Source organism: Melopsittacus undulatus, chromosome 15, assembly GCF_012275295.1.
Source record: "Melopsittacus undulatus isolate bMelUnd1 chromosome 15, bMelUnd1.mat.Z, whole genome shotgun sequence".
Lineage (NCBI taxonomy): Eukaryota > Metazoa > Chordata > Aves > Psittaciformes > Psittaculidae > Melopsittacus > Melopsittacus undulatus.
In genome coordinates, this window is record NC_047541.1 from 98,867 (window position 1) to 123,291 (window position 24,425).

At 50.2% G+C, this 24,425-nt stretch overlaps 4 protein-coding genes across 13 annotated transcripts in view; 1 reads left to right on the forward strand and 3 right to left on the reverse strand.

Annotated features, from left to right (window-relative positions):
* C2CD2L (C2CD2 like) overlaps positions 1 to 6,544 on the reverse strand; it is a 23,340-nt gene extending 16,796 nt beyond the window's left edge. For 4 of the 9 annotated variants that reach the window (XR_004550323.1, XR_004550321.1, XR_004550322.1 and 1 more), the window contains exons 1-2: positions 3,777 to 6,543; positions 204 to 2,757 (exon numbers count right to left, since the gene is read on the reverse strand). Coding sequence is in view for 6 of the 9 variants with exons in the window: in XM_034069639.1 (XP_033925530.1) it covers positions 204 to 527 (324 nt within the window). In the remaining 3 variants the exon portion in view is untranslated. Of the gene's footprint in view, positions 1 to 203; positions 2,758 to 3,776 lie in introns of all 9 variants that reach the window. The other 5 variants (XM_034069638.1, XM_034069635.1, XM_034069641.1 and 2 more) reach the window with 3 other exon arrangements.
* On the forward strand, positions 5,868 to 7,220 carry H2AX (H2A.X variant histone). The gene has a single exon (XM_005142648.4). The coding sequence runs from the start codon at positions 6,454 to 6,456 to the stop codon at positions 6,883 to 6,885; it is 432 nt and encodes a 143-aa protein (XP_005142705.1). The 5' UTR covers positions 5,868 to 6,453; the 3' UTR covers positions 6,886 to 7,220.
* HMBS (hydroxymethylbilane synthase) lies at positions 7,138 to 14,687 on the reverse strand. Of its 2 annotated transcripts, XM_034069643.1 has the most exons (14): positions 14,611 to 14,687; positions 14,484 to 14,537; positions 13,269 to 13,341; positions 12,622 to 12,671; positions 12,466 to 12,521; positions 11,452 to 11,529; positions 11,050 to 11,127; positions 10,648 to 10,723; positions 10,151 to 10,264; positions 9,956 to 9,994; positions 9,350 to 9,469; positions 9,075 to 9,128; positions 8,418 to 8,504; positions 7,138 to 8,204 (listed from the first exon to the last, which is right to left on the reverse strand). In XM_034069643.1, exons 1-14 carry the CDS (start codon positions 14,632 to 14,634, stop codon positions 8,031 to 8,033), a joined length of 1,077 nt encoding a protein of 358 aa, XP_033925534.1. In that variant the 5' UTR covers positions 14,635 to 14,687; the 3' UTR covers positions 7,138 to 8,030. The 2 variants fall into 2 exon arrangements, with proteins under 2 accessions (XP_033925534.1, XP_033925535.1); XM_034069644.1 differs by lacking the exon at positions 14,484 to 14,537 and having other exon boundaries at positions 14,611 to 14,649.
* Positions 14,688 to 14,721: 34 nt separating this feature from the next.
* Positions 14,722 to 23,945, reverse strand: VPS11 (VPS11 core subunit of CORVET and HOPS complexes). Its single transcript, XM_005142661.2, has 16 exons — positions 23,704 to 23,945; positions 23,295 to 23,443; positions 22,967 to 23,102; positions 21,562 to 21,725; positions 21,231 to 21,478; positions 20,612 to 20,813; positions 20,363 to 20,514; positions 19,898 to 20,084; positions 19,341 to 19,484; positions 18,688 to 18,876; positions 17,687 to 17,848; positions 17,078 to 17,217; positions 16,737 to 16,939; positions 16,047 to 16,218; positions 15,719 to 15,941; positions 14,722 to 14,981 (listed from the first exon to the last, which is right to left on the reverse strand). The coding sequence occupies exons 1-16, from the start codon at positions 23,855 to 23,857 to the stop codon at positions 14,820 to 14,822; spliced, it is 2,787 nt and encodes a 928-aa protein (XP_005142718.2). The 5' UTR covers positions 23,858 to 23,945; the 3' UTR covers positions 14,722 to 14,819.
* Positions 23,946 to 24,425: the final 480 nt, after the last annotated feature.

Consider the following 24,425-nt stretch of genomic DNA (forward strand, 5'->3'; position numbering starts at 1 on the left):
ACTTGAGGGAACGCGAGGGGTAAGAAGGCAGGGAGCTACTCCGCCCCTCGCTCTTGCATCCAGCCAGCGCTCGACGCGCGATCTCCTCCCCCCCTCAGAGCCCCGGCTCCCCCCGCGCTGCCTGGGGGCAGCTGCCCGCCGGCGCGGCTTCCCAGTCCGGGGAGCAACGCGACCCCGGCCGCCGAGCGTAGGAAGTGACGTACCGAGAGCGGCCGCGGCGCTGCGGAGTCCGTCGCTGCAAGGCCCGGTCCAGGAGGCTCCAACGCCGGGAAGAGGCGCTCCCCCCGCTCCGGCAGCTCCGGGAGAACCCCGCGCCTCCCGGCAGCTCGTGCCAAAAGCGGCGCGGATCTCGCCGATTGGCCGGAGTGAGGCCGCGCATCCGGTGCCTCCGCTCTCGCGTCCGGCTGGAAAACCGCGGCGGAGGCAGCGGCGGGCGGCGTTCCGCGCCCGGCCGCGGTGTGTGTGCCCTTGGCAGCGGCAGCGCCCGCCGTGGTCATGGCGGCCTGGCCCGCTGTGCCGCTCCTCATCAACCTCGGCGGGTCGCTGCTGGGCTTCGTGGCCACGCTGACACTGATCCCGGCCTTCAAGGACCGCTTCCTCGCCGCGCGGCTCTACGGCGAGGACCTCAACAAGGCCTCTCGGCGGCCAGTGTGAGTAGCGCTGCCCCACCGAACCGTGCGCCGCAGGGCCGCACCGGCCCCGGGACCAGGACCAGCCGGGCCGACTGCGCGCCTTGCCTTCCTTTCAGCCCCGAAGCGCAGGGCGTGATCAGCGGGGCCGTGTTCCTGATCATCCTCTTCTGCTTCATCCCCGTGCCCTTCCTGAGGTGCTTCGTGGAGGAGCAGTGCGCGGCCTTTCCTCACGACGAGGTGAGACTCGCCTGGTGTCGGGAGTGCGGCGGACACAGGCGGGAGTGGCCACCGGTAATAGGGGTGCTGTTCTCTGTCCCGCAGTTTGTGGAGCTCATCGGTTCGCTCCTCGCCATCTGTTGCATGATTTTCCTGGGCTTTGCAGATGACGTTCTGAACCTGCGCTGGCGCCACAAGCTCCTTCTTCCTACCATGGCTTCACTCCCTCTGCTCATGGTTTACTTCACCAACTTTGGGAACACGACCATTGTGGTGCCTAAGCCCTTCCGTATGTTGCTGGGCATGCACTTGGACCTGGGTAAGTTGTTACAAATCAGGGGAAGCCATCAGACAAATGGCGAGCACTCTGTGGAGAGGGTCACCCGAGGCACTCTGTGCTGCAGAGGGAATGCACGAAGGATTTTTTTAAGGAAGGAGTCAGCACAAGTAAATATTTGTGGCACCCACAACTGTACTGGTCATGATAGGGTACCCAATAAATATTAATTAGGGTGGAAACTATATCCAGAAACCCAGCATGCACTCAGCTACACACAGGTAGGCACCACTCATTTTTCCAGGGTTCTGGGAACACAGCCAGCACTAGGTACGTACAGCAGTCAGCTGTCAACACCAGGATGATCACAAACCAGAAACGGTGCTACAATCTGCCACTGCATCGCATCCATTCTCTGTGGCCCTCACATCATACATACACGTACACATGACAGCCAAGTCACGGGGTAGAGAACGATTTGTCAGTAAGTTACCACTTACTGACACTCTCACCAAGAACACCAGGTAATGGGCTGTTGTGCAAAGCAAGCAAGAGCTGTGGTGAACTGGACTGGGTCTGCTTTGCCTATGAATATTAAAGCATTCTGCTTGCTCTGACCTGCAGGTATCCTCTACTACGTATACATGGGCATGCTAGCAGTGTTCTGCACCAACGCCATCAACATTCTCGCTGGAATTAATGGAATCGAAGCGGGGCAGTCACTGGTGATAGCTGCTTCCATTATTGTGTTCAACATTGTAGAGTTAAATGGTAAGCTAGATAGTGTCTGTGTTTTGGGGTGCAAAAAGCAAAGGAGGATAGAATCCTAGATTTTGATATCTGATACTAGTAAAAAACAACCAGTCCTGTCTTATGACAAACATTTTTTTTTTCTATAGGGGATTACCGAGATGATCACATTTTTTCTCTCTACTTCATGATTCCCTTTTTTTTTACCACGCTGGGGCTGTTTTACCACAACTGGTAAGAGGATAGACATTCAGGGTTTCTTTGGAAGCATCCTTTCCCTCTACATTCTCCCTTTTCAAACAAACCAACCCATTTACCAGCATGCAGTTGGAATGTTGGGGCATAGATGGGTCCCTTGCCAGAACCAACGGTGCAAAGCATCGATGTGCTGGTAGCTTTTCATTAGCACAATTCCAGTCACACCGGCTCACCAAAATGTACGTGAGGATATGCTCTGTCTCGTTATCCATTCTTTCATATCATATTCTCTGCAAATCAGGTTGTGGGTCCCAGCCCTGCAGTCCTTGGCATAGATAGCTGCAGTGGTTGTTTTTACCACGTAGATTTGCTGCAGTTCCCTCTCTAGCCAGCCACTTGGGAAATATGTTCGGTGCTTATAAAGTCATTTGTACAACAACAGTGATGATGACGGACTTTCTGCTCTGTGGATTGCAGGTACCCATCTCAAGTGTTTGTTGGAGACACCTTCTGCTACTTTGCCGGCATGACCTTTGCTGTGGTGGGGATCTTGGGGCACTTCAGCAAAACAATGCTGCTTTTTTTCATCCCGCAAGTGCTCAACTTCCTCTACTCATTGCCTCAACTCTTCCATGTCATTCCTTGTCCCCGTCACCGGCTGCCAAGGTAATGTACCTGAGCAACCTGTAAGAGTACCAGAGATTGTGCCTTTTATCGTGAACACCAACTGAGAACGGTGGTGGTATGTGCACTTTGAAAAAGCCATCAAAGCCATTTTACAGCTAAAAAAGCCATTTTATAGCTAAAAGATAGCCAGCTCCCTCTGCCCGCCTTGGTCAGGTCACACAGTGGAGGTTTCTCAAAGAAGTTATCATCTTTTCTGACTGCTGCAGCCCTCCCAACCCCCAGATACAGAACTGATTTTTAACAATGTTAGAATATGATTAGTCTCAGTGACAAGATCAAGAGAGATTGACACAGGTCACTTTTACTACTGTTGTGGTAGTATTTGCTAAGGTTTCATAAAAGCAAGCATTCTGTGGCACTGTGCTGCATCGGCAGTTGTCTCTGCAGATGTGAGATGCTTTAGTTTTAACACTCTGCAGCACTCTGCCTATAGCAGGGGAGCAGTGGGGAGGAATCTCCTTGCTCTGCCCAGTCTGAGGGACTCCATATCAGCATATTTTTATGTGCATGGGATTAGTCCTGCTTTTTCCACCACTTGGTTTCTCTCTTAGCTACTCAGCTGGGGATCTCTCTCTCCTCACTCTATCCAGACTAAAATTGTAATGTTTCTTTCAGGCTCAATCCTAGCACAGGGAAGTTGGAGATGAGCTACTCCAAATTCAAAACGAAGAGCCTCTCTGCCATGGGAGCAAACATTCTGAAGGTAAAGTCCAGAAAACATTCAAAAGTCAGTCCCATTTTGAGGCAGTAGAGAAACAGGATGGGAAGGAAAACAGAACTCTAGGTTTGCTAGTTATTTCCTGGCTCAAATCCAGAAGAAAATACTCCACTTGGTCGATCACAGCCCCTCATGGGCACTCAATTGGGTTAATAATCTCTCAGAATCATCACACATAACAGTGTCCCAGAACCATCATAAGCCTGTCAGCTGCCTTTTTAGTAAGAGTGCAGGCTCTTTGGGGATTATATAGGAAAAGGAATCTCAAGCAAAACTGGCCAGAGAGCACCAAACATACCTGGTAAAATAACATGTAATATTTCTTTCTCCAGGCCGTCAAGATCTTGCATATAGTAGATGTGAGGATTGGAACAGATGAAGACGGTGAATATACTGAGTGCAATAATATGACCCTTATTAACTTCGTTATAAAGCTGATTGGACCCACCCACGAGCGAAGTCTCACTCTCCTGTTGCTGCTCATTCAGGTCAGACCAACATTTTCTCCAGTAAAAAGATGTACTCTGCAATAGAAACAGACCCAAATGTGTCTCAAGCATTTCAAGGGGAAAAGGGGAAGTAAAGTATCATGCTTTTCACACAAGATGCAGTTGAGTCATGGAACTTGAGGCTCAGGCGGTTTATGTCACTCAAGGAGGAAACAGATTCCTTCCCCCTGCCTCTATCCATCACCCCTCCATGTTCATTGAGAGCTAATAAATACAAATCACGAGGTTAGCTTGAGAAGGTTCCCAAGGCATGTATCACTGGGTGCTACAAAAACATTAGGACAGCAGAGTGCTTTGTCACTGTGACCACCAGATCCAGCCTTTTCCCACATTCCTGTTTGTCAGCCAGACCAAATAACACAGTCCTGGAGTTACTTCCGGCTGGTGGACTTGGTAAGCATGGCACACAGCTCAGCAGTACCCAAAATCTGAGCGGGGTGCAGAAGTGTTTGGAAGCACTTTAGAGCATGAGGATAAGTTGCCTCACAGATACTGCCACTACCTCTGGCCACCATGTGAACTCATGCAGAAAACAGAAGAAACACTACTTGTGGAAAGGGCTGCATTGCCTAGGTGCCCACAGTAGAACTCCTTTTTTCATCCTCCGATCAGAGATTCTTCTTAGGAAAGAGACACTTACCTCACCAAATTCCCATTCAGGAGGGAGGATTTCCAGCAAACAAACCTGGAGACCAAACAGGGCTTAGGCAGACTGTATCAGGGATGAGAAAGGGCAGAAAGTACCTGCTACTTGATCTGGAGGCCAGCCACAGCAGAGAAGTCTTTGCAGCATCTTCTTGTAAGGATGCTGAATTGCAGCTTTGACATGAAACATTTTCCATCACAAACTATAGAGTTTACAATATAATGTGTGGTCCTTAACAAGGAATGAGTTGCTCACAACCACTCCTCTAATCCATTGTTCTCACTATGTTACTGTGTGCAGGCACGCATGGAGATCCCCTGCAGATGGTTACAATTCTCAGAGAAAGAGCTGAGGATTTTGCCTACACTTCCACCTTTCACTGGTTCTATACCTAAACAATTTAGCCTAAATGTTGTTACTTAGTGAAACAAGTCACAGAGTGTAGCAAACCCAAGGGGAAATGAGGAACTGACAACCTGTACCTTACTTAATGTTATAATGTTTCTGTTCTCTGGCTGATTTTTACCTAGGTCCTGGGCAGCACCATTGCATTCTCAATCCGGTACCAACTAGTGCGTTTGTTTTATGATGTCTGACTGGGCTGCTGGGAACAGAGGAAAGACTTGTGCCTGCCAGTCAATTTTCTCCAATTGCTGACCAAATGATGCAACTCATCTTACTCTGGCCCTCCGAGAACCTCAGGACACTTGCCAACGTGCAACTACTCTGCAGGGGCCACTCTTGAAGCATAATAGTCTTTCTATTTTTATTGTGCCCAGAGGCTTTTGTCAGATTCTACTGACAGAAAAGAGTCCCTGCTACTTGGACATCATTGTTACTGGGAATGCCTTTAGGGGAGAAGTAAATGACCCAAACGTGGGAAAGATGAAATCTCTGTACACCTAACGAGCACATTAGGGTTCCCCTAGAGAGAAAATTAGAGCTTCAGTTTCTGCAAGACTCTCTACAGCAGAACAAGTAAGCCAGGATCCTCTCCTGGCTTCGCCAATCCTGTCTTTGGTCCATGGACACAGAGAGAGATGTTATAAACTCTAACCAGAGCTCAGAGCGCTCTGGAAATAAAACAGCTTGTGGTACCCTTTCCCCTTCCATAATTTGCCTCAAGAACACTGTCACACAGCAAAGCTAGGTTACACAAGACATCTCTGTGGCTTTAAACCCTGCTAGGGGACTGGTTCCAGTAGACCCCCTCCTCTTTCCCAGCTAGCAGGGATCTTCCCACCAAAGGGCTTTTATTTCTGAATATCTCCATCATCTGCCTTCGCAGACCAGGACGCATCCAAAACGGAATAGCAAAGTAAGGATCACTGCATCCATGCAGAGGACACTGGTAAATACTCTTAATAATGAGCTAAGGCCCCACACGCTGTGATTGCCTTTTCCTCCAACACAAATCGTTACTCGTACAGCAGTACGTGGCACCATGGTTCACACAGCACTGCTGCCCACCCGAGAGCCCAGAGGAGAGCCCTTGAAGCACCCGGTTAAGGGGAAGAGAGAGTGGGGGAGAGCGTATCAACTGCCTCAGAGAGGTATGAATTTGGCGCCTTGCCGTCTGATTGGTCTATCTCCACCACCAATAGACTCGGGGGCCAAAAGCGGTGGCTCCGCAGAGGAGACCAATCAGTAAAAAGTTTCTTCCGGCAGACGCACCAATAGCGAGGCGCGGCGGCGCTGTCCAATGAGCTGAGCGCTATTTTGGGGAAGGTTATAAGAGGACCGGGTGCAGAGCCCCTCGCCCCACTTCGCCGGAGAACTCTCGTCGGCAGGGTACAGCGCGCACGGAGGAGCGAGCCGCCATGTCTGGCCGTGGCAAGAGTGGCGGTAAGGCCCGGGCTAAGGCCAAGTCTCGCTCGTCCCGGGCAGGACTGCAGTTCCCGGTCGGGCGCGTTCACCGGCTGCTGCGGCGCGGTCACTACGCGGAGCGCGTGGGGGCCGGCGCTCCCGTGTACCTGGCGGCCGTGCTGGAGTACCTGACTGCCGAGATCCTGGAGCTGGCGGGCAACGCGGCCCGCGACAACAAGAAGACGCGTATCATCCCGCGGCACCTGCAGCTCGCCGTGCGCAACGACGAGGAGCTCAACAAGCTGCTGGGCGGCGTCACCATCGCGCAGGGCGGCGTCCTGCCCAATATCCAGGCCGTCCTGCTGCCCAAGAAGACCAGCGGCGGCAGCGCGGGCCCCACCAAGGCCGGCAAGAAGGGCAGAGGGCAGCAGTCACAGGAGTACTAGAGCGGCCGAGGCCTCGGCACCACACAAAGGCCCTTTTCAGGGCCACCCCCATTGCTCACCGGGAGAGCTGCGATCCGCGTGGGGAGGGGGCGTGTCGCGGCCCCGCCGTCAGGCCTGGAGGCGGGGCCGGCCCGGGCCCCACCCCGTCCGCTGGCCGGGGCTGCGGAGCCGAGGAGCGCTGGTGCCTGCCGCCGTCCCGGTCTGTGAAGCTGTGAACAGAGGAGCTGCTCCGGAAAGACACTGACACCGGGGTGCTGTTTACCATTCTGCTGTATTTATCAGCTGTTACGTTTTATTGGTCGTTGCAGAGAATAAACTATCCTTCATTTCCAAAATGGTACCCTGATAAGGTGCTGATTCAGTGTTTCCACAAGGCACTGGACCATGAGCCTTGCTGAGCAGATAGCTACATGGTAGGGAGTGCAAGAACCCCATCACAGAAAGGAACTGGCACTAGCAAAGAAAGGCACAACAGCCTCATTTGGGCTTTCCTGCTCCCCATTAAATGAGCATATGTGAATGATGCTGACAAGCCTTCTAGTCTGGTGAATAAGGGACACACTACTGGGTGTTCGCTCCCCCATTAATTACTGGCTCACTGACAAATTTGCACCTGATAGCTGCAAACTTCCTGCCTTAAGACAGACCTATGAATATGGCACTCATGCTACTTTACCAAGGAACCTGCCAAATAGCAGTCCTCCTCTGCAACACTGATGAGTGAACAGGACCAAACAATATTAATGACTACTGAAAGTACTTCAGTACTGTTGACACAGTATGGCACTCAAGTGCCATCATGACTGACTCTGATTATAATCTGTAACAAATTCCTTGTTCCTTATGGCAACAGGAGAACCCTTACAGCTTACTTTTTAATCCTTTTTTTCTTTTTAGCCTTCCTAGCTATAAATATCGTTAAAAAAATCAAATGGACACTTTGCAATTTAGAGAAATGCAGAGAGGGCCAGAAACCCTGAACAGCATAAACAATTCAAGTTAGTTAACTTGGTATTTCAAGCTCTTGTGCCCACATGTCAGGTGAGACCAGTGTGAGCATGAAGAAATCCCTTCCTCCAAAGGAGGACAGCATAGCTGCCAAAACTTGCCAGAGTTGTGGCAATTGTGCAGACCACACCACGGGTTTAGTGGGCATCGTTGAGCTGCCTTGCCACACTAAGGATATGCTTTGCTCCCTTGCTAAGAAGTAAACTAGCTAGTTCAACACCAAGGTTCTCTGCAGCTTCCTGGGCCTGACCAGGGACATTCTTGGCTGTGATACCAACATGCTGCACATCGTCATTTGGTCCATCTTCATTCTGCAAATATAAATCACCTCTGTAAGGCAGCAGGAAGGAGTGGGCAATTAATAGTTCAAGCCACATGAGAAACATGAGAGCAGTGCACTGTCAGAGTTTCCAAAGAACCAGACCCAACATAACAGGCAGTTTTCAAAAGGTCTGCTTTTGTCATGTGGCTTCAGCTTTGGGTCATGAGCTTTGTGTTTGAAGCCATCACCGTGGTTCACATACCTGTTGGGGATAATTAACACTGGTCTGCATAGTCTCCTTCAGGCTATCAGATCCATCCAAACTGTAGACTGCTCCTGTCAAATACAACTTGGAAAGACACACAGAAGGGATTAATACAGCATTAACAAACAAAGCCAATCACCCCCTTAAAAAAAACCAAAATGCACAACATGCAAAGCTCAACCCAGAGGGGACAGCTTCTGTAGTGCAGGGGGGCCAGCAAGAATAGCCTTATAAGATAACTGTAAGAAAAATGATCCCTGTTAGGCAAGATGCAACTTCCCAAGGAAAAGGCTGAACAGTTTTCTAGTTTCCCACCTCCTCAAGCACACTCCCATCATATAAAACACTGATTCTTCTGAGGTCAGGGCAAGGCTTTCAAACTTTAGGGCAATGCAACCTCCAAAGAGGGCAGGGAGAATCTGCTACTTCTAGTAAGGTCATTTTCTAGAAGACCGAGCTTCAATAACCAGGCCCATTCTCATACTCCTGTGCTTTGGACACAAACCCAGAAAGCTTGAGTCAGGAGCCTCTCTGCTAGAAAGGGCAGCTATAAAGATATCTGCCAGAGTTATCCTCAAGGTAGGACCAGGGAACATGCATGCACTGGAACAGGTTTCCAGAACTCATCCCAGATAAATACAATGTACTCCTCACCTGGCCATCTTTCAACAAGGTGCTGACGGCAACAGGGACGCTGCATCCACCCTCCTAAAACAGAAAACAGCTAATGCTGAGGCCCCTACCTAACAGGTTCAAAGTAGAGGCCTCTGAAAAGTTTAGGCTGCACAAACCCCTGCCTATCGCTCTACAGGCACTTCTCAGTTCAGAAGCACTCTCTGCTTCATAGCTTTAGGAAAGATTCCCCACAATGTCAACTAGCAGAGCAGTATTTACTGCCACAGGCAGAAGAGCCATGACGCCCCACCTACCAAACGTTTCATAAAGGCTCTCTCAGCAATGCAGCATAGCACGGTGTCTGCATCATGCAGGACAGACACCATATCCAGGATCTCTTGGTCTTTGGCACGAACTTCTACCGCTAAGGCACCCTATGAGAAGAAAGGGAAACATGAAACATTTAATCATAGTAATTCCTCAACTTCACAGCTCTCTGTGCGCGCAGCATTGGTCACGGAACAGACTCGGGGCTGGATGCATTTTGCTAAGGGAGCGATATTTAGCCATTTACAGAAATAAATAACAATCCACTGGTTGCAGGGACATCCCATAGCAGCTGCTCTAAAAGGAAGTTGAGAACTTCCTTTGGCCAAAGTGTTCAAGATCATGCTGTCACCTCAAGCCTCAAGTTCTAAAGCCTCTCTCAGTTAGGGCTCATATATAGAAACACCCACCCCAATGTCCCTTGTGACAAGAAACCTGGATAAATCCAAGCTTTCCAACATTTTCTCAAGATAAAGATCAAATGCTGAAAGAATAACAGTGACAAAACAATTCCTTCCTAAACCGGAAATGCACTGTTCCACCACTGGCTTTTGATACCAGGTATGGCTGAAGATACAAGAGTCTTAACGTACCTGTCCAACAGCATACAGACAATCTTCAGGGTTTAGGAGCTGGAAGAAAGCAAAATCCAACTTAACTTGTGTCCAGTTTCAGTGGACTGAGCAGACCATCAGACAGGCTCAGCTTTGACAGGATGACCGTAATGTCTGAGAGAAAAACGTGATGGTTCAGCACAGAATGGTATCTTCTGTTTTGCTGCTCCTCACCTGACCAATGCGATTCTCCCATCCCATTCTCTTCAGCCCAGCAGCAGCCAGGATGATGGCACTGAAGTCCTCCTTCTCATCCAGCTTCTTTAAGCGGGTATTTAAATTCCCTCTCTGTAGAAGTGATTAAGCAAGTATAGAAACAGCATGCCAACTGCTCCTATCCCTACATAACATACGCCCGAATGTGTTTACAGAATGTACAGAATCTGACAGCCTCCAAATGAGAATCAGAGCACCATCCTGGGAGAAGCATTACATAGAGACAATTCTTTTTGTCAGATGAAGGCTGGCACCTTCTTTACAGGCTCATGAGAAAGCGAAAGGCAGAACGGCAACAGTGCGCCATACATCCATTACCAAGTAGGTTAGGGGAGGGCTGCCTCTGAGCAAGCAGTTTGCTATTGTTGCTCAGGTGGCATACATCAACCTTCAATCTAGATTCACGTTTGCAGCTTTACCCAGCCCCCACATTTCTTTTTGCCAGGAAAGGATACAATATCCCTGAATTCTAGCTGAGGGAACTTCTTTTTGAGCTGAGCTGCTCTGCGAAGTGAACTGGTTCCAATCACACTGTAGGGAAAATAGAACACATGAAATCTAGAATACTCCTACACTCACCTCACCCTCACTTCCACCTGGAAGAACTCTGAACTTTCAAGTCAACAAGTGGTAATTTTTTTTGTTCTTAATTAAAATTAAGATCCAAGAACCTGACAATCATTTTTATCTCCTTAGAAAAAAAGAAAACCATTCTGTGAGGTTTTGCATTAAGCCTGGGTGAAGCCAGATGCAGGCAAGCCAATCCCAAGCAACTGATTTACAGAAGACGCTTCTGGAGAGCAGCCCCCAGCCACATCACCGATCGCACCTGTCCTCCCCTTCCTCTCCCCACTCACCTCTTTTCAGGAAGGAGGCTCAGTGTTTTCCCACAGTTTTTGGGATGAAAGACAACGGCATCAAGTGGGTTTTCCCTTCTGCGAAACAATACAAATACAGAATGGCTGACATAAATTAATAGAAGGCTGTTAAGCTTAGCAGTTCTCCATCAGGCCCGAGAAGAACTGCCTCTGGCTCCAAAATAATCCATGTATCATCAGAACAAAAGCAAGAATTTCCAGCAAACCTGCCAGCTCCAGAACATGAGATCAGCTCCAGTGTTTCCACTATTTCAGAGATTAATCAGAGGATGGCCAAAACCAGAGCCCCTAAAAAGACCTACGCCACCCTTGTTTTGCTGCCACTGCTGATGCTGTAAAATGCATGTCCCTCAAAGAATCGAGCCTCACATCCACACTTACTTGCAGACAGCACCAATGGTAAAGCCAGGGGGAAGAGAAGTCGGCAGGTCCTTCAAGGAGTGAACCACGAGGTCAACTCTAAAAATAAGAGGACAGTAATGACTGCACAGATGCCTGAGCTCACACCGTGCCTACCCAAGGCCTGCACGACACCTACAGGAAAAGTATGAATCTACTCTGAGAATTAATTTGGAGAAGAAGGGGGGAATGTCAGGATCCTATAGCCAGAATTCCTATAGAATGTCACTGTTACTCCAGAAAAGCCACTTCATTCTTCTCTGCCTCTCTTTTCCCACCTGTAAAACGAAGGAAATGTCTTCCTCCCAGCAGCACTGCAAGACCTATTATGACCACTGAGTCAAATGAAGATAAGAAAGACGCTGAAGATGTTCACGTGGAGAGAACCTCATCACACCAATATGCAACTAGTCCCTTTTGTGCTATTATGCTTTGAACCAGAAATAACAGCCACCCCTATCAAAAGCCATCATCTGCTCCTTACAGGCAAACAAACATCGTAAATGCTTGAGTCTCCAGTATTTTTTTCACTGGCTTTCCTTGAAAGCCCAGTATCATGTGCCCATGTGTCACAGATGTAGAGTATCACCTTTTGTTTTCAAACCTACTCTAGCGCATAAGCACCACTGAAACCTCCTTGGGATACTGTCCTGGTTTGAGCCGTAGCGGATTTGGTTTAAACCACGACAGATACTGAAAAAAAAAAGACCAAAACAACCATAAAGTGCTCACGTCTCTGCTCCAGCAGGAGCCCAAACCAAGTGCTTTCTGCAGAAAGAAGTTATCCAGAAAGCAGCACAAAGTGCCCACATCTCCTTCACGGCCGGTGTGCTAAGATGTTACTGGATGTTACCACAGGAACACTAAATATGCTTTTTCTTGGCCAGAGGTACCAGAACATAAAGGAACTAGGATCACACACACAGCAAGCCAAAAGTGTCCAAATAAAGAGTACCAGAAATGCCAGAGAAGGATGAGAAAACAAGAAGCTCTTACTCATTTCTTTCAAGTGCATTTTCCAGCTCTTTGGTGAAGAGACTCTTCTCCCCAATCTACATATAAATGGAAGAACAAGAATCACCACAGAAAGGCTGGCAAATATATTATCAACCACAGTTACTTCTTATGTAGAACACAAAAGAGATCCATTACCTTGGAAAGTGCTGTATCCAGGATCTTGTCTCCAGTCGTTGACATGGCAACTGCTCAGAAAGAGCACAGGTAAAATGTGAGCTGGGCCAGAGCACCTAGGCCTAGACTGGGAATATCTATGCAACACACAACGATCACTGGTGTCACATGCTACTGCATGAACATGGACTCGAGGCAACATGAGAGCAGCTTGCTTGCTTCTGGAAACGTGCTGCGCTCAGGCCAAGTGACACGGAGACTTAATTCACTGTCCTCAAAACCAGAGTTAAGGGGCAAGAGGGCAGGCTCCCATTGCTCTTGCCTCAAGCACCAGCCAGGAAAAACATCCCTAAGGCACAGTGGGGTGCAGCCAGAACAATACCAGGTTCTCAAATTGAGCAACGCTAACACCATTTGCATGACATGCTCAGAGAGTATGACATACTCAGAGCTTCAACCACCATGAGCTGATGAAATCCATCTTTCTCCCCCAGAAGAAACCAGCAGCAGGTGTTCAGCCACACAACGTAACTGCAATCAGATGGCACTCTCAGATAAGTGGGATCAAAACCTCCTCCTCACGCCAGCACTGCAGACACACCTCTTGCACACAAAGATAAGCGGCTGGCTCCTGCTGCTGCCTACCCTGGGTCAGCATTCAACCTTACCAATCTCAAAGTGGAGCTCAGGATACAGCGCACGGAGCATCTCCACTACGCTGTCAGTCTGAATGCGGGCCAGCTGCAACGAAGCAGAAAGCAAAGCCCTAAACAAGGAGCACATCACAGAATCCCAAGGGTTGGAAGGGACCTCAAAAGATCATCTAGTCCAACCCCCCTGCAAGAGCAGGGTAACCTGGAATACATCACACAGGAACTTGTCTGGGTGGGCCTTGAGTATCATCCATCTAGTAGCTAGAGAGAACTTTGGCATTCTTCGATGGAGAGACACATATGACTGCTGCCTGCTCCCAGTCAAAAGCATTGGGAGTAGCCTGAGTAAAATCACTCGTATGTATGAAGTCCTTAAAAAGCTACAGCTTAGGTCTGCACACAGAGCTAGCAACAGATCTTACAGCAGTAATAACATTCCATTGCACAAGAACACCAAGTCAGTCAAATAATAACAGAATAATCATTCCACACATGCAAGCAGCAGCAGCCTCAAGCAACCAGAGTAGTTTCAGCTTTCTTCCACCGATGAGCTGTGTAGCCTGGGGCAATTAACTTTGATCTCAGGACTGCACTTTCTTTACATGTAAAACGAGTACAAGTTGCTGCTTCCCTCTGTAAAGTGCCACAAGAGCCTCAGGTCAGAAGAAGCAGCAGCTCGCAGCACAGAACTGTCCCTTCCCTCACACCCACCCCAAACACCTTCTGAAAAGTACGGAATTCTTCCTAGAACGCGGTCCCAGGACGCGCAAGATTATCTCACAACAAAGGCCTGAAGGACACTTATCTCTCTCGGCGGGCCTGCTCCTCCCTGCTGCACCCAGCTGGCAGGCGATACCCGCCGTCCCGCCCCTGTACTTCGGGTGTTCTGAAGACAGCAGTCCTTGGGGGGTGTCAGGTTTGGGGGGGGGGGGGGGGGGGGGGGAAGTCCCGCCTCCCGGGAAGGGCTGCACCAGCCCGGCATGTACCCAGCGAGATCCCGTTATCCCGGACGGGCACTCGCACCCTCGCTCTCCCTCACCTGCCCAAGGGCTACGCTCTTCAGAGCCGCCCGCCTCGCGGGCTCCGTACAAACCGTTTCCTCTCGGAGCGCCCCATCCCGCAGGGCTCTGCCACCGGTAGAGGCGCCCGAGCCAACAGCCCCCGTGGGGACATCCACGTCCCCTGCGCCCCGGGCTGCAGACGGGGCCCCCCGCGCCCGCCGCTGCCTACCTGGCTCCGGCGGGTGCCCACGCGGACCGCTCTGCCGCACGCGCCGTTCTCGCCCTGCGGCAACAACCGAGTCAGCGGCCGCCCCACCGCCTCCCGCCCGCCCCCGCGGCCGCTGCCCCCGACTCACGGCGGCCGAGCCCGGCTCCGCCATGACACCGCCGGCCCTCCGGAACGCCCGCACCGCACGAGCCCGCCCTGCTCCGTCACGTCCGGCTGCACACGTGACCACAGCGGCAACCCCTCTGGCCCCGCCCGGCAGTCGGCGCGCGCTCCCGGTGCAGGCAGGTTTATTGGGGGCCGTGTACAGATGCGCGGGGCCGCGCGCGGGGAGCGCGCTCAGGTGCCGCGCTTGGTGCGCATGAGCAGGTCCCGCTGCAGCCCAGCCTCAAGCGGGGCCGCCTTTCCCGAGGGCAGGTCCGTGATGAGGGTCAGTTTGTTGAAGACACCGCGGCCGAAGTAGTCGGCAACAACCGAGAAGCCGTCGTTGGAACACTTGAGCTGGCAGACACAAAGCAGCGGTATCAGCTGAAGCCTCCGGGCCTTTCCCCTTCACCTCCCTATTAGACACAGCCCCCACCACCCCTCGGCTACTCGAATAGTTCCATGCAAGTACTGCACAAGCACCTTCCTCTGCTCAGGTTTTCCACCTTGTTCCGACCCCACATTTGTGCCATGCACTGAAGAGGCAAATGAGAATTCTCAGGAAAGCAACTGCCTCTGATACTTCAGTTTCCACTCATGTGAACGTATTCCAGCTAAGGCCCCATTCCCAACTCCACCATTTCACCACTGGAAAACACAACACAGACAGAACACTTTTGGGGTACCCCAACTGCCCTGCCCTAGCCCTGTTCCGATGCAACTGGCCCAACTCCTTTACCTTTCCCCTTCCATTTGCTCTATACAGCCAGAAGTTGTATAGAAAAAACATCACACTGACCGACGGCTCTCCAGGTTGGAAAAGACCCTTAAGATCATAGAGTCCAAATGACCTGTTTCAGGGTCAGGTGAGATGAGTTTCTCTTTCACCTCTGGAGATCATCAAGGACCCCATGCCCTGTGCATAATGCAGTCATCCTAGGGCCCCATGCCTCAGTCTCTGCAGTCGACAAGACCTTGTCCGCGAATACTTTTAGCCTCACCCTACTCTACCAGCCTCTAGAGACCCGTAAATTAGATCTGTAAATCTAAACCCTATTTATTCCGGCTTGGTAAAACAGGCAATGCTACCCTACCTGATGCTGAAACTGGTCATGCAGATCCCGCTTCTGCTCCTGGGCCCGAATCATGTCCATCACTTTGCGATTTTCTGGCATGCACGTAGGACATTCCGAATCGTTCTCAGAGTAGCTTTCGAAGCAATGCTGGTGGAAGGAATGACCGCACAGGAAGTGCACTGAAGGCAGCTCCAGGGCACTGGTACAAATGCTACACTTGGTCTTCTGAAAAATCTTGGGCCTGTGACAGAGAGAGGAGGCAAAAGGGTGAGAAAGACAAAGTGCACTTTTTCTTCATGAAAGGACAGTTCCATCCCATGTAAGATGAGAGCAGGTGGCACTGCACCTTGCTTTTAGCTCTTCGATCTCCTGGCGGATCCTTGTAGTTTCTTCTCGGTATTTGTGAATTCTCTGCTCATCCTGCTCTATCTGGCGGCTCTGCTTCTGCAGCTTGTTGACAAGATAATCCTTAATCACAGACAGTGTGGCTGTGGAGTTATGAGCCAGCGTCTGCACAACTGAGAGCAATCCAGCAGTTAGTTTAAACATCAGCAAAAAACCCCACGACCACATTAATCATACATGGCTTTTCTGTAGAAGGCCACTTCTACAGGCACAGGCAGTCGGCATTCTCAACGACTCGGGGAGCTCATTTAAAGAGCCGACTGCAATTTGACCTCTTTCAGAAATGGGTAACTGGGAGCATGTTTGGATAGCTCAGACCAAAAGGAGCAAAGCAAATTCCACTCCAGTCTCTCCACCAAGGAACAGCAGGAGTTTCAGCAAGCCCTCCACCTCCCCAAGCTGCCAGAACAGAAATCAGGTACAGACATCTCTATGACTGACACCTCACATTATTTTTCCGAACAAGGGAGCTGTGACCGGCACAGCTTTTCCCTGTAGAGCAGGTTATTACTTCATATGGTGGGCTCAACCTGTAGATACTTCTCCCAGCTTTCTAATCTTCAGGGAATGCTGTAAGCTAGTTTGGGGTTTCTTTGGTGGGGAAAGGTTGGGTGCCACATGTCATTACTACCAAGCAGCGGAGGCATAAGATTCTTGTTCTCGATGTGTTTCAGCACTGCAGCAATATACTCCTTGCAGTCCTCCTCCTTCCGTGCAAAGTAGCCGAGAGCCTGTTCCCACAGACAAGCCTCTTGGTCTCCGTATAACTCGCACACCTCGATCACCTTCTTGTACTGCTCATTCTGCATGTGGTAGTGCATGATCTGCTGGAAACTACGGGGGAAAGTATCTTGAGATACTGAAGAGGTCATGACCATTGTACTGTAAGGCAGGCAGGTTTATGGCTCAGAAATGTCACGTGCAGGGGAGTGGGTGGAGGGACAGGACTTCACAGACAAGAGGAGCACTCACAGTTTGCCCTGCTCGTAGAGGTAGAGGACACCATCCTTGAAATTGTGCATCTGACATAAGATCAAGGCCTTATCAAAGACTGTTTTGAACCTTCCACTCTTCAGGAGGGTGAGGGCTTCATTGTGCAGCTTCTCCTTGATCTATAGAGAAGGGAGAGAAGTCACAGAAAGCAACGGGTGCACAGAGAACATTTTGCAAGAAGATCTGACAAGAATCTGCAGCTCTTTCAAAGAGGAGGATGGTTTTGCTGTTTGCCCTCTATCCCTTTTAAGCAAGCAGGATGTGATTTCTTTCACCCAACAGCCAGCATCCTCAGTGATCTAGGCAGGCAAACAGAGCTACTTCTGTGGGAGAGGCATCTGCCCACAGAGGTTGTACTGTCTGGAATCCGTTCTTAAATGAGATTCATACAAACCAAGTTCAGCCTCACTGAAAGGAGTGCTCTCCCAGCAAGCAGGCTGCTTTCCCATTCACATTCCATTTGTCCAGCACGTTACGTCTTGCTATCAATGCCCACCTGGGGAAAGGTTACTGGGTTGGCAGGAACACAAATAGGATTCAAGGACACCAAATCTCCCTCTCAAAACACAAAGCAGGAGGAGCTCAAACCTGCTCATCTTGTTCATGTGCCCAGTTCTGGAGTCGAAGTTCCAGTAAAGTGTCATAGACACCCTGTGGAGAATCAGCCTGCACCTCAGTCATGTGCTCCAGAAAAGCCTTCAGTTCTCGGGAGTTGTTTGCAAAGACTGGAATGAATTCCTCCGAATTAGCCTGGAACACAATCAGAACAAGTCACATGCCGCACTCAGCCTCAGCCAGATGGGTGCTTCTTTCCTGCTGTGTGAAGTGCTCGTTCCCAGAGCCTGCAGTGCGACAGATACGGCATGGAACAGGACTCAGGTCTGAGCAATAGTTTTTAAGTGGTCTCTGGAACTACCAGGACACCAGGCCGGGGCTTCTCATAGAACAGTCTGGGTTGGAAAGGACCTTCAAAGGTCAAGTAGTCCAACCGCCTTGCAGTGAGCAGGGCCATCTTCAACTAGATCAGGTTGCTCAAAGCCCCATTCAACCTGACCTTGCATGTTTCCAGGGACGGGGCATCTACCACCTCTCCAGGCCACATGTTCCAGTGTTTCACCACCCTCAGTGTAAAACATTTCCTCATATACAGCTAGTGTAAATCTACCCTCTTTTACTTAAAAACCATTACCTCTCGAACTATTCCAAGAGGCCCTGCTAAAAAACTTGCCCCCATCTTTCTTAAAAGCCCCCTTTAGGCACCAGCTGTTCTAAGGTCTCCTGGGAGGCTTCTCTTCCCCAGGCTGAACAAGCCCAGCTCTCTCAGCCTGTCCTCCTGGAGAAGGGGCCTCAGCCCTCTGACCATTTTTGTGGCTTCTTCTGGACCTGCTCTACAGGTCCACGCCTTCTCTGTGCTGAGGGCTCCGGAGCTGGACACAGTGCCCCAGGTGGGGGTTTCACAACAGTGGCGCATACTGAGGTGCATTTCTCATTATACCTAAAGTATCAGGCCTGCACCACAAAGCACACAGGAGCGCTCGCTGTGAAGCTACTGCTCGAGAGCAGTAACTCCCAGTCAGCACAAACTGTACCTTTTTTCCTTCCAGCATCCCAGGGCCTTCACTGTCTCCCAGTGGCCGGTAATCAGTGCAAAGGGCCTTCAGCAATTCTGTGGTCTTATTAGGGACCTGGTGCATCAGGGTTTTCCCATACCGCTTCATGTTGCTCTCTGCCTGATCAAAAGGCAGTTTCCCAATGTAGCACAGAGCTTCTTCATAGTTCTGTGGAAGGAGGCAGCCAGCAAAATCACTGTGTGACATTAAGCTTTGCTCTCCGCTTCAAGGTCAGGACAGAAAGCATTTAAGATGTGCTGCAAGTACACCATAGACACAGTCTGCTCCAAATTACCACCTAGTTCACTTATTCCTGCTTGTTTTCCTCCTCAGGGAGGAAGACTGGCTGTAGCCCAGTGGGAAGACTGTGTGATTTCAATTTATCTCTAATTACCCTCTCTCCTCTTAAAGGCCACTGTAAAAAGCTACATCTGAAACAGAACAAAAAAGACCCTCTGATCTTCACCCCTGCTCTACAGCACTTGCTGAAGCAGAAAGCCAACATGCAGGTGGCGGCAACAGGCATTGCTCTGCAGGGAAGAGGTCAGCGCAATGGGGTTCTCAATAAAGAGGAGGCTATAGAAGTGGGCATCTCCCCAGTAGAGACCACGGGAGCAATACCATCCCCTCACCTTGATATCTTCTAGCTGGATTTTGAGGTACCATTCATGATGCATGTGCTTCTCTGCCAGGTACACAGCGTGGGAGTAGTAACCTGCCTGGCGAAGCACTTTGATCGCTGTTTCAACATCAAAGTGGACCTCACTCTCGCTGGTCTACAAGAACAACAGCAGAAAAATGGTCCCTCAGCAACATTGCTATGGTCCACAAGCAGAAATCGTTTATGTAAGAGGAGGAAAGCCAGAGCAGGGACAGCTTAGTACCTCTCATGCAAGGGAAAGGTCGTACATGCAGAAAAGGAGTAGCCTAACCACCTCCCAGTAGCTTGCCAATCACATTGGCAACGGCCAGCGTGCTCCAGACTCAGGTGGCAAGCCAGCCACGCCACAAACATAACCAAGAGGTTGGAAATAAAGCAGATAAAAGCAAAGACAGGGGTACTGAAGGAGAAATCCATTCTTCACTCTCTCAACTGACCCACAGAGTCAATTCACACTGTCACTGCTACCCCTTTTCAATTATGATGACAACATCACAAATTTGCATGATTCCACCTCCCCCCCGATACCTTGATGAACTCTTCCAGTTTGGAGCTGTCTTTGAGCTTGGTATAGCAATTCAGCAGCAGTGTAGTATGGTCCGCATTGGCCAGGGACTGCAGGTGGAGTGTCTGCAGGTAAGCGGTGAGGTTGTGGATACGCTGAGCATCCAGGAATTTCCGAATAACATAAGATGGTTCCAACTTCCCTATAGTTCTGAGAGGGGAAGAGTCATCTTACAAGAGACCATATACCCAGGAAGTCAAACTAAATAAGAGAAATTAACTAACTACGAAAAATGCAGAAGCCTTAACTTCAGCAGGCATTAACTTGGAAACCACTCAGCTACGTAGCAGAAGTAACAACCAGTCATGGTGTAAGACCACGACTGGGATGACTTCATTTGGTTTGATTCCTGGGTCAAAACAGAAATCGAGGCCTCTGCAGCTCCTACCTGTACTACAGCATCATGGCTCCACAGGACCCGCACTCACCGGATATACTGCTGGATGGCCCCGTCATGGTTCCCCTTGTTATACAGATGATCACCGTACTGCCGGAAAATCTCTGACAAGCCATCGCTGTCCAAGTGGTGGCTCTTGGCCAGGTTAATGGCCATTTCAAATAAGTTCTTTCTGAACAGCATCTGTTAAATTCACAGGAAGAGCAGTATGAGGGCAATACCACTCTGCACAATCTTGCAGACGTAAGACAGAGACTAGTAACAAAACAGATTTACATGCCTCGAGTTTGGTTTGAGTATCTTTCTCCTGCAGCACATGAATCTTCCCATCTCTTGTCAGTACATACAGAGAACCCCACTCTGCTAAAACATCCACTATATCATCAAAGATCGAGCTGTATGCAATGAATTTGTTGCACAAGTCATAGATATTCAAGACTTGTTTGTCCGCATTCTGTGCCTCATTTCCAGCAAACTCCGACCTGGAAAAGGCAGAAGAAAGTTTCAGAAAACATGGAACTTCAAGTTACTTCAGTAACTACAGTTCTAGATACCTTTGCAAGCTCAGGATGTCCAGAGAGCGAGACAGCAGGAGTTCACTTGGGTGATTAAGCTAAGCAGACCCAGAGGCAAGACAAAACCTATTCCTACGCAAATTCTATCTGTGCACTACAGTGAGAAATTAATGGGACTTGAAAAAAACCCCAAGCCCCACTTGCTCACTAGCATGCTGAACTGTGCTCCTCCCACACCAGAAGCAGATCAATATAGGGGTCCAGAACCTCTGACAAAGTTGCCGCTGGCCAGCAGGAGGGAAGTTTCACAGGGAAGAAGTTAAAAAGAGGGAAAGCGGGAAGCTGCAAGAGCAAAAAGAACTCATCTGTTCTGAGGAGCCCTACTTTGGAGAGGTCTTTCGGTCCCTGGAGACAATGATGAGGTACCCCCGGTACCAGTGAACAATCAGCTTTTGTCCCTCAAAGGCAAAGCAGGGGCCACGCTCGTCTGGCTGATACAGGTACACACATTCATTTCCTGCCACAATGAACTGGAGGTCCTGGGATGGGTCGCTGAGAGATGAGCAGTGCAGTCCACAGCCGTGAGTGTCCAGCTCCAGGTGAGGATAGTCTTTTGCTGAAAGCATGTAAGACTAGAGAGGAAACACGACTCTTGGGGGATTGCTCCACACGAGACTCTGAAGCCAGGGTCTCTTATTTTCAGTTAAATTCCCACCTGAATGTTCTCTGTGGTAACTACAAACAGATGTGTTGTTTTGCCAGACTGTCGGAAAGCAAGGCCAGTAACCGGGTAACTGCCTTCATGTAGGATCTGGGTCTTACTATGCCGGTCTCGGGTGATGTCCCCTTTGGTGAGTACCACGCTCCCATCCGCAAAACCTGGTGAAAGGCACAGACTAAACTGTTACATGGCACAAATGAAATACTATCCAGCCTGAGTTAGGGCAGCTCCATTCAGCAACAACACGCTGCTCACCGGCAAGGTATTAAGTTTTGCTTGCTTATTGGAAGCATACTGTACATTGTAACAAGACTAGAGGGAGATTTCCTCAGAGCGAGTAAAGCAGCCTGCTGACAGCCCCAGTCCTATGACAAAGGAACAATTAAAACCAAAGAGGGAAATGTCCCTTTTCTCATTTAAACAAAGGTTTCTGTACAGGGCTTGGGTATCGCAAAACCTGTGGTTGTTTCTTCCTGTACTACGACAAATGCTACATTTAGGATAAGTCCAATAAACGTGTCACCTTAATGACTGGCACGGAAAGATGGCATCAAATGAAAAGACGGGTTTCCCTTTTAACTACAAAAGTTATTACTGTCATATGTACAGACTCAGGCTAACACTGGGTATTTGTCCTCTCCAGCTCTCCAACAGCACAAGACAGGCTGTCTCTTTGCACGAGTAACAGAAATGGAGGGAGAAGAACAACCAGCAGGATATTCTATGCTGGTTTTTGTGCCACCCATTCATTTTCTCAACACTTGAAAAAGGACCATAACACTTTTCTTAAACTACTTGTCCTGGTTTGAGCAGTAGCAGTCATTTTTCTCCTCCTTGGTAGCTGGTGCAGTGCTGTGTTTTGACTTTCGGGCTGGGAACGGTTGCTGATAGCAAGGATGTTTTGAGTTACTGCTCAAATGTTTGGTTTGTCCAAGGCCTTTTCTGAGCTCATGCTCTGCCAGGGAGGAGGGGAGGACGGGAGGAAGGAGAGACAGGACACCTGACCCAGACTGGCCAAAGAGGTATTCCATACCATAGCACGTCATACCCAGGATGTAACCGGGAGTTACCCGGAAGGGCTGGAGCTCTGGGGGGGATGGAGAAGGTATCGGTCAGTGCTCGGTCGGGCAGGGTGGGGTGAGTTATGGGTCGGTGGCTGGTGAGGTGTTGTATTCTCTTCACTTGTTATTGGCTTTATCATTATTATTTGTAGTAGTAGTAGCAGTAGTGATTTGTGTTATACCTTAGCCATTAAACTGTTCTTATCTCAACCCACGGGGGCTACACTATTTGGATTCTCCTTCCTAACTCTCCAGGAGTTGGGGGAACAAGGGGGGGAGTGAGTTGATGAGCTGTGCAGTTTGGTTTTAAACCACAACACTACTTCAGCTTCACTTACCGATTGCCATGAAATTAAGATTCTCGTGGACAGTGAGGCAGGATACAACTGTGGGCTTGTTACCTGGTATTGCTGGAAAAATTCGTGTGCAAAGAGGATTGCCACCATCTCGCTTCTCCAGGTTCCAGACTTTAACCTACAAACAATGATGATATGCTGGCATAAGCAAAACATGAGGCATCAGGAGGCCAAAACTTGGCACCAAATATAACAGTGCTCACAGTGAGCATAGTGCTTGAGTTGAGAACAGTCAACCCAGACAACTGCAGTAGCCTTAAGAAAGACCCACAATACAAAAGCATTTTCCCCTCTTTGCCATTTGACTTACCAAGGGGTTAATGCCCTCTTCATCCTCACCCACAGAAACCAAGATACTGTGCTGCTTCAGCTGGTACAGGTGTGTTACCCTTAGCTTGTAAGCTTGGAAATTACTGAGTTGAAGGGAGCGAGGCAAAAACCAGATCTGCCCTTCCATATGTAGACAGCAGTTAAGGCACACAAAGGGGAAAAAAATCCCAAAGCCCACGACTCCGATTACACTGGAAGCAAACCCTGAGCGCTGGCTTCTCACTGACCTCTGCCACGGCTGCAGCAGAGCAGCCGCGAGCAGCACCTCACCCAGCGGCAATGCCCTGAACGGGCAAAGGAGCCGAGCCAGACAGCGCCGGGGAGCCGGCCGCGGCCCGGTCCCACTGCCCGCCCCCCCAGGCCCGAGCGCCCGGCCCTGCGCAGGATATCCCCGAACACGAGGCTTCCCCTGCCCGAGTCACAGACTGCGATGCCCGGGGGCAGCTCGAAGGGTTTCCCTGCTGCCCCGTCCGGCCCCGGCGGCTCCTTCACCGTCTCTCTGTCGAAGAACACGAAGCGGCGCCACTGCAGGTAGGCGGCCATGTTGGCGGCGGACCGAATCCCCGAGCGCCTCACGTGACCGTCTTTCCCAGCCCCTTCAGGTCACGAGGCAGAGGGCGTCGCACCGCGCAGGCGCAGAGGGTTCTCGGCGGCTCTGCTGCAGCGTAAAGAACGCCCGAGCCCCGCGGGACACCCTCCGAACCCTGCTAAAAGCGCTTCACTCAGTGCTGGCCTTTACCGGGGGGGCTTCGGGGGTCACCGCGGCGCTGGATGGAGTTCGAGCAGGTGAAGCCAACACCCGCACCGGTCCTGGTCCTGCGCCGTCGGTTTCTTTCCAGTCTCGGTTCAATTCCATTCTCTTCTCTGAGCCGTGGGGAAAAGTCCCTGTGGCCAGAAACCCGCCCCCCATCTCACACCCTCTGACTGCGTGAGAAACCGACCCCCGCTGACTCCTGCCTTGAGCCTCATCCCCAAAGCTCGCTCCAAGCATCAACATAGATCAGCCTTTTGTACAGCGAGGTCCCGTGCTTCTGGCGCAGTACGGTTAGAGAAGACCCAAACGAGAGTTCCAGGGAGCATTTATTGAGTTTAATCAACAGAATCAGGATTT

What these genes read in the sequence shown, in the direction of transcription:
- H2AX (XM_005142648.4), top strand. Translation starts at nt 6,454, where the DNA reads ATGTCTGGCCGTGGCAAGAGTGGCGGTAAGGCCCGGGCTAAGGCCAAG.
- HMBS (XM_034069643.1), bottom strand. Translation starts at nt 14,634, where the DNA reads ATGGCGGAGCCGGGCTCGGCCGCC. An exon ending in AATGCACTTGAAAGAAATGA is followed by an intron (nt 11,530 to 12,465) that starts GTAAGAGCTTCT and finishes TCTTATTTTTAG; the next exon opens with AGTTGACCTCGTGGTTCACT. An exon ending in GTGTTAATTATCCCCAACAG is followed by an intron (nt 8,205 to 8,417) that starts GTATGTGAACCA and finishes TTATATTTGCAG; the next exon opens with AATGAAGATGGACCAAATGA.
- VPS11 (XM_005142661.2), bottom strand. Translation starts at nt 23,857, where the DNA reads ATGGCCGCCTACCTGCAGTGGCGCCGCTTCGTGTTCTTCGACAGAGAG. An exon ending in ATCGAAGAGCTAAAAGCAAG is followed by an intron (nt 15,942 to 16,046) that starts GTGCAGTGCCAC and finishes TCTCTGTCACAG; the next exon opens with GCCCAAGATTTTTCAGAAGA. An exon ending in ATGACCAGTTTCAGCATCAG is followed by an intron (nt 14,982 to 15,718) that starts GTAGGGTAGCAT and finishes TGTGTCTGCCAG; the next exon opens with CTCAAGTGTTCCAACGACGG.